Source organism: Rhipicephalus sanguineus, chromosome 3 (genome assembly GCF_013339695.2).
Source record: "Rhipicephalus sanguineus isolate Rsan-2018 chromosome 3, BIME_Rsan_1.4, whole genome shotgun sequence".
Lineage (NCBI taxonomy): Eukaryota > Metazoa > Arthropoda > Arachnida > Ixodida > Ixodidae > Rhipicephalus > Rhipicephalus sanguineus.
The window spans coordinates 96,820,831-96,829,509 of NC_051178.1; the positions used below are offsets into that span (position 1 = coordinate 96,820,831).

General features: G+C 49.8%; 1 protein-coding gene across 1 annotated transcript; it reads left to right on the plus strand.

Moving 5' to 3' along the window:
- The first annotated feature begins 374 nt into the window (after positions 1-374).
- LOC119385688 (uncharacterized protein K02A2.6-like) lies at positions 375-8,396 on the plus strand. The gene is made up of 3 exons (XM_037653084.1): positions 375-1,979; positions 2,981-3,107; positions 8,248-8,396. Exons 1-3 carry the CDS (start codon positions 375-377, stop codon positions 8,394-8,396), a joined length of 1,881 nt encoding a protein of 626 aa, XP_037509012.1.
- The last annotated feature ends 283 nt before the right edge of the window (positions 8,397-8,679 follow it).

Consider the following 8,679-nt stretch of genomic DNA (forward strand, 5'->3'; position numbering starts at 1 on the left):
GGCGATGGATGGCCCTCCACGACAGCAAATCATGTCGCTCGTCCCTGTCGCTCGTCGCTGTCGCCCGAAAACCGCGTGCATGTGGTTGGGGCTTAACGGATCCCGGGAAGCGCCGCGCCTTGCTGATTTCTTCGCTGAGCGACAGCGTTGTACGGATATTACAAGGACGTAATCCAAGCACCCCGGTCAACACCTTAAGCTACGACCAGGTTGTGGAATGTTTGGAAGATCAGTACAACCCGCAAGCTAATGAAATTGGAGCCAGTTATGCGTTTTTCATGCGGAAGCAAAAGGAAGGCGAGAGTGTGCGAGATTTCATCGCGGAACTCAGGAGGCTAGCCGAAAGCTGCAACTTCGGTAGTATGATGGACCGTATGTTACGAGATCGCATCGTTTGCGGTATCCGGGACGACGACGCACGGCGTTCTTTGTTGACGCGAGCTACGCTGACCTTGAAAGAGGCCGAGGACATCGCCAGGGCTTCCGAGAAGGCACAGGAAGACGTCCGTGACATGCAGGAGACTGGCGTGGGCAACGGCAGTGGTACCATGAACGCCCTGCTGCGACTACGACGACGTGAATCCCGGGCGCCGAGCAGCAACCTGGAAAGCAGTCGTCCACTGTGCGAACGTTGCGACGGGCCGCATGATTCCAACGTGTGCCGCCATCGAAACACCAAGTGCCGTATGTGCGGGAGGAAAGGTGATCTGGCCAGGGTATGCCGCAGGAGTCGTTCCAGGACGTCAGGTGCATATGTCGTGGAAGAAGATGAAAGTGAGAGCGAAGAATTTATGCTTGCCTTGGTGGCACACAGTGCGACCGACAGGGACGTCTCGCGGCCTCTCGAGAAGGTTTTGACGTGGGGAGGCCAGGAACTGAGCATGATAATCGACACGGGCTCGCCGGTGAGTGTGATTCCAGTGAGTGTATACGAGAGACACAGAAGGCGGTGGCCAGCTCTCGCAAAAACTGCCCTGCGGCTATCATGCTTTCTTGGACCCCTGCCCGTCATTGGCAAGTTAACCATGGACGTGAAGTCTGGGACAGTAACCGTGACCAGTACGTTAGTGGTGGTGGGCTGTCAAGGACCACTCCTCTGCGGCCAGCGTACAATCGAGGAATTTGGCAAGGCCGGCGTGTTTCTTTTGGACGCCAACAGCGCTGCGTGTGTAAACAACTGCGCATTCTGTAAACAGAATGCGCAGTTGAAAGCCCTACTTGACGAATTTTCGCAGCTGTTTGACAACAAACTGGGTTGCTATGAAGGGCCTCCCGTTAAGCTACACATCAAGGAAGGCGCTCGGCCTCGTTTTTGCAAAGCACGTACCGTGCCTTATGCAATGCGTGCCCAAGTCTCAGCAGAGATTGATCGCCTGGTGGAAGAAGGAGTGCTTTCCCAGATCAGCGTCTCTGAATGGGCAACGCCGGTAGTCCCCGTGGCGAAAAAGAACGGTGACATAAGGCTCTGCGGGGACTTCAAGTTAACGGTGAATCCGGCTACTTACTTGGAACAGTATCCTCTGCCGAAAGTTGACGATATCTTCGAAGCGCTTGCTGGAGGTGAAGTCTTTAGTACGTTGGACCTACGTAACGCATACAGCCAGCTTCCTCTAGACGCCGAAGCTAAAAGGATCGCAGTGCTGAACACGCATAAGGGACTCTACTGTTACAATCGCCTCGCTTTTGGAATCGCTTCAGCCCCAGCTCTGTTCCAAAGGCGCATGGAATCAGTCCTCCGAGGTCTGCCAGGAGTGAAAGTCTACCTAGATGACATTATTGTCGCGGAAAAGAAGCACGATGTGTCGGTATTGCGACAAGTGTTCCAACGACTGCAGGACAGTGGCCTGAAGCTGAATAAAACCAAATGCAGATTCCGAGAAAAACAAGTCACTTTTCTGGGCCACCGCATCGACGAAAAAGGCCTGCATCCTTTGCAAGACAATCTCGGCGCCATACTAGGTGCACCGTCACCAACTTCGGTGAGCCAGTTGAAATCTTTTCTGGGCTTAATCACGTATTACTCCAAATTCTTGCCTAACCTCTCAACCATGCTAGCACCACTGTATGCATTGCTGACGAAGGGAGTTGCCTGGAAATGGGGACAGGCGCAAGAAAGCGCATTTCAAGAAGCCAAGAAGGCTATGAAAAAGGCAAACTTTCTAATTCATTATGATCCTTGTAAGCCACTTCGGCTTGAATGTGACGCTTCCATGTATGGTTTGGGTGCTGTGCTGTCTCATCGCATCAACGGCAAAGATTATCCGATAGGTTTTCGATCGAGAACATTGACTGCTGCAGAGAAAAACTACTCGCAGTTGGAAAAGGAAAGGCTTGCCTTAGTTTTCGGTGTGACCAAGTTTCGAGGTTATCTTTTTGGCAACCGGTTTACGCTGGTCACTGATCACAAGCTATTGACCGGGCTTTTTCATCAGGACAAGCCCATTCCACAAATGGCAGCAGCGAGGATCCAACGCTGGGCATTACTTTTGTCAGCGTATCAGTATGAGCTCGAATATCGGAAAGGACAGCTGAATGGTAACGCCGATGCTTTGAGCCGCTTACCTCTGACTAATCAAGAAAGCGCAACAGAAAGCTCTTCGGTAGAATACGTGCTGCACGCGCAAGCTTTAAACGAGTTTGCTCTGTGTCCCCAGAAGCTAGCAGAGAACACCGCTGAAGATAGAGTGCTTCGTCAAGTAATGACATGGATTCTGCGGGGTTGGCCAGGAGAACTGAGTGCGGGACAACAGTGTTTCCGTCCTTTCTTCACTCGTAGGGATGAGCTGACAGTGAGCAACGGATTAGTTTATTGGGGTCATCGTGTCATTCTGCCGGAGAGAGCGCGTTCTTTCATGTTGGAAGAATTGCACGAAAGCCATCCGGGCATCACGGCAATGAAGAGCCTCGCACACGCGTTGTTTTGGTATCCGGCTCTGGACCACGATATAGTCTGGTAAAAAGTTGTCCGCATTGTGTGCAGTGTATGCCACTACCTGCAGCTCAGGTTCCTTCAAGTTGGCCTGAAACTGACGAGCGCTGGTCTCGGCTGCATGTTGACTTTGCTGGTCCTGTGGAAGGTCGCATGATCCTTGTGCTGGTGGACGCAGGTACGAAATGGATAGAGGCAGTCCCACTCAAAACAGCGACAGCTGACACCACAGTGGAAGTTTTCGGAGTACTTTCGCTCGTTTCGGCCTGCCTCACACAGTGGTGTCCGATAATGGGCCACAATTCACCAGTGTGGTGACAAAGACCTTCATTCGGGATAACCATGTCCGTCACGTGACAACTGCCCCTTATTATCCGCAGTCGAACGGGGCAGCAGAGCGGGCAGTGCGTACTGTCAAGGAAGCACTAAAGAAGAACAAGGTAGGGTCACTGAAATGTCGACTTGCTAAATTCTTGCTTCGGTACAGGGTAACGCCGGTAAAGGACGGCAAATCGCCCGCAGAGATGTTGCTAGATGCCCAACCAAGAACCAGACTAAGTGCTCATTTCCCGGTGCGAGAGGACACAAAAGAGACAGTCAAGGCTGCAGCACCACGTTCCCGCTTGATTCTTCCTGGCACACGAGTTTGGTCACGACAGTATAACCGCAGTGGACAGAGATGGCTGCCTGGTACGGTGACAGCGGCAAGCGGGGGTCGGCTGCTTACTGTTGATACGGAAGAAGGAGAACAGCGACGACATGTCGACCAGGTGCGACTTCGGGAAGCTCAGCAAGCGCAGCAAGAAGCCTCCGTGACCCATTCAAAGGAGAGCGAAACGAACATCGGCGATGAAGGTTCGCTGCCACAACAACTACCCGCAAAGGAACTCGGCGCACAAACGGACGAAGGGGCGGGTACAGACCAGCCTGCAAGCGCTGTGGAAGACCCTGTCCTACCCAGGCGTTCAACTCGCAAAAGAAGAGTTCCGGACAGGTTTTAGGAAAAAGTGCAATTTCTCACCAGACACTCTAGGGGAATGAAGCGCTGTATCGCGCCAATTGCGGAACTGCGGCTGAGCGCATCTGCACGGCGCGTGCACATAGGTGTTTGTAGACTGAGGAAGACGACGATCGCAGGTCTTTGGAATAAACCTTGTTTTACTTGTGGTTCTGGCCTGTGTCAGCTACGTTACTTCACATAGACATGAAAAATTCATTCGAACACAAGTCAAGTTTAACGAACGGCTCCGCGTGCACGGGTGGCGGCATTATCAGGCAACCTATGTTACGGATGAATTAAAACATCGGTACGAATTTAATGAAACGGAATGTATTAGCACTTAGGCGAGCTTCGCGCGGCGTACCTAAAACAAAGCAACATGCTGCGTTAAAATGACCCACACGTATCAACCCGAGCATCACGGTAGTTTTCGCGCACAAAACGAATACGGATGGAAAAGAACGACGTGGACACCACGTCGTTGTTTTCCGTCCTGTTTTTTTTTCTTGTGCGAAAAAAAATGCCAACAGGCCGAAGCATACGCGCCTTAGACACGCTTGACGCTTAGAGGTAACAGGCGTCGTCACAACCCAACTATTCTTAAATCAAAAGGCAGGGTTCTGTTTGGTGTCGCAGAAGTCCGTGGTATGCCCGTGCCACTGGGGCGCACGTAACCCACGAGTCGCTTCGCCCTTCTCAGTATTTTGCCAGCATCCGTGGTATCCCCGTGTCATTGGGGCGCACGTAACCCACGAGCCGCTTCGCCCTTCTCAGTATTTTGCCAGCGTCCGTGGTGTGCCCGTGTCATTGGGGCGCACGTAACACACGAGCCGCTTCGCCCTTCTCAGTATTTTGCCAGCATCCGTGGTATGCCCGTGTCATTGGGGCGCACGTAACTCACGAGCCGCTTCGCCCTTCTCAGTATTTTGCCAGCATCCGTGGTATGCCCGTGTCATTGGGGCGCACGTAACCCACGAGCCGCTTCGCCCTTCTCAGTATTTTGCCAGCATTCGTGGTATGCCCGTGTCATTGGGGCGCACGTAACCCACAAGCCGCTTCGCCCTTCTCAGTATTTTGCCAGCGTCTGTGGTGTGGCCGTGTCACTGGGGCGGGACCCACGAGCCGCTTCGCGCGTCTCAGTCTGGCAACAAACTTCTGCGATACCAAACAGAACCCTGCCAATCAAAATAGTGGTTCATCGAGAGCTGGGCCCCCTTCCAACACCACCGCCGACAGGAGGGCACCGCCACAACTGCGTTCAAATCCCCCTCCGAATCACAGCCGCGCATGCGCGCACTGCTTTCAACACCAAACAAAGCAAAGCTTGCCCGCGCCTAATGTCACACATCTTTGCCTTCATCCCGATGAAACAATACACTCCCATATGCTCGCTACGTTAACAAATGCTCACCGATCGTCAACCAGTTAAGAAAAGCTTAGTCCACGGCATTAGATCGCGCTCTCGGAGTTAACAAAGCGCTGGCCGTAGCAACGTGATAGTGGTACATACCGTTTCAGTTGGAGTGCTCCGCGATATGAAGCTGCAGGTCTTCCTTTGAGTATAGTGCACCTTCGTAATAAGCAGCACTGGCAGAAGGTAAAGGACGAGCACACAGCGCAGGCACACTTCAAACAACCGAAACACCGACTGCAAAACTCGACCGATCGGGAGGCGATGCACAACACACGCAGAGAACGATTGAGTCCGGCGGCGTGTCTGAGCGCGTTGCATAAGTCACGTGATGATGGAGCTGTTCCGCGCGCTACGCTCATGCTACGCACGCGCGGCGGCTGCGCCGGCCGAGGAGGTGGCGCCCCGGCCGTTGTTGGGTCGCGTGGGCGCAGCTTTCTTTCTGCGGCAGTGTTATGTTTTGTTATGCTTTACACAGTGTATTCGAATCGCATTAAGCATTGCGACGACACAGTAAGGGCTGCATGACTACAAGCAGGGCTTCAAGTCTCCCTTTACTGGAGGGGGGGCCCTCACAAAGCGGCAATATATATGTATATATATAATCTCAAAGAAAAGATCGCCTAGCAGCGATCTTTTCGCCGCTAAACTGATGCTGCTGTGGTCTCAGCGGCTCTGCTACACGCAGATCGTGGGTTGTAGGAACGCGGTGCGAGCTGTCATAGCGAAGAATAAACGCAGGATTTCTTGATATATCGGTCAAGATCCACTTTCGCGGTCGTATTATCCAGTTTTGGCAAAAATGTGATGATATTAAACGCATGAAAATGCATTAATTTCAAGGGATGTTGCCAGGGAATAAAAACGAAAACGTATTAGGCTGAAAAACGTATTATGCAGAATCGTATCTACGAGATTTCACTGTATATATATGCTATAGATTAAGCGTTAGGAGAGGTGTTTGCGATGATCACAGTGCAGTGAAGCCAACTGTCTCTAAACTGAACAAATGCTTAGGAATTCTAAACAAATACAAATATTATTCCCAATGTATTTCGGGCATTCATTCAACGTGTCAGTCCAATCAAGCAATAAATGAAATTATTTTGGAAACCATTTCTCAAATTTAAATCGGGATGTAAAGGCTTAAATATATGTGAGCTCAAAATAAGTAACATCAGTTGACTCACTGCATTCAGAACCTCAGGCACGACAATGCTATATTTATTTTCACTACCACTTGCCTAATAAAGTAGGCAAAATACACGTGTCTTTGCGATTACAGCAGACTTGTGATGCACAACTAAAAGAATGAAAATTGAGTGGCAAGCTTAGCAGACCAAGGTGAACCATTACTGATTCACGAGCAGGTAGCTTCACACTCAGGTGCCTCGTGAAACAGTATCCTGTGCCAAGACGCTCTGTCGAACAGGGTGGTGACCCATGGTTTCTGGAGGCGTTGCCCGTGGTTTCAGTGTCTCAGTTAATTGCATTCAGCAGTACAACGATACCTGTTTACACCTATGGCTCAATTCACTGCGTGAATTGACCCATAGGTGTAAAATTCAAAGAACGCCCATGGGTGTTTACAGAACATACACCCATTGTACACCCAAAAATAAAAAAAGGGTGTGCGAAGGGTGTGCAAAGCAGACATTACGCCCGTTCGGATAATATTGACAGAAAAAAAGGATGTACGATAGGTGTTTTATCGCAAATACACCTATAAGGGTGTGAAACGGTTTGCAGTGTAGCTATAAATTTCATCAGAAATAGTTATCACTAATACGTATATCACGATGCACTGGTATAAGTGGTTATTACATTAGACGCGTTAAACCAAAGGTACACTGACCGCTTTGTCACTGCGGCAGCGGATTAGCCCAGCAAACTGAAAAATCCCTGTTATGCTTCACGGTATCCCGTCGGAACGCGATCCTAAAGCTTTAGGCAACTATAGGTCGGTTGCATTCAGGGTGAGCACACGTGTACGCTTTAAGGTTTAGAATAAGTTATCCGAAACACCCAGTATGAAGCACAGAACGCCCCCTATTTCTTTCCTCTCTTTCGTACGGACTGGCCCCTCCATTTCGACGACGAACATTCTACCCGCCTCAGCCATCCTTATCATCAATGTCGTGTAATTTTATCTGCTAACGTCCCAAGCCACGTGAGTGTGAATGGTCCTTAGGAATAACTGTCTTTTGCGAGGAACAGTAGTAACTGCGCACTTGTGTTCTGTTTCTATTTCTATCATCGCTTCTTATCCTTCTGGTTCCATTCCGCGTCTATCAGCGCAGGATATCAAATTAAAAATTTGTGCATGATAGCCACGCTACCATACCTTTATTTCCATTATCTCTCTATCTCTATTCATTAGAACTAGAAATTTTGGCGAAAGAAAATATTAGTGTTCATGAATTAAGCACTATTCTGTACTGAATAATTCATGAATGATATTGAATGACATTCACTAGTTCAATCAATCAATGAATCAACCAAGCAATCTAACAATCACTTAATCTTAATCGCTCGATCACTTTTTAATTATTTCACAATAAATTGTACAAAATAAGTATATTGGGAAGGAGGTCCCATAGTATGAACTGAATTGGGACCTCCTGTACATAATAAACATAAATGTTTTATTACCAACAGCAGTAGAAACATTAGTACAATTATAAAAATTTAAACAATCAGATACATATATAAACAAATAAGGATATCTACAAACAACAGTGCACCAGCAGTAATTGAAGCTGGGTAACTGTTTGCTATCTTCGTTATAATATTGTAGGCTCTCTTTTTGGGGGTAGGGGGGGGGGGGCAGCCCGGAAAGCTGCTATGTTACAGTTAAATATAGAATCTACCTCTGTGCGTCTGAATGGTGCACAAATTTTCCGCTAGAGTGCTTGCCCGTGCCTACCTGTAACATGTTGTTCCCTCGTGCCCCTGTGGCGCCTGTTGCACCGGAAGCCATAGTGCAGCCTCCCACGGATCCACTGGAGGTGGCCTGCCTGCTGACCGTGGGGTACGGTCCGAAGTCCACCATGTAGATGGGTTCACGGCTCTCTGCTGCCGCTCCGAACTCGTATCCTAGCGAGGATACGCGCCACTGGTACCGTGAGGTTCCAGTGGCCTTACTGGCCTCACTGGCGACTCACTGGCCCTGTGATAACAGTGCACAAAGGCCAGTGAGTCGTTGGAGAGGGCGTCCTTGATGTCGCACGGCAGCTCCGTCTGGTATTTCCGTCTGGCAGCTCCGTCTGGTAAAAAAATATTTTACAAATTACTGATCTGATCGTGCACTTGGCAGGCTGCCCCGCACGCGAGTGTATG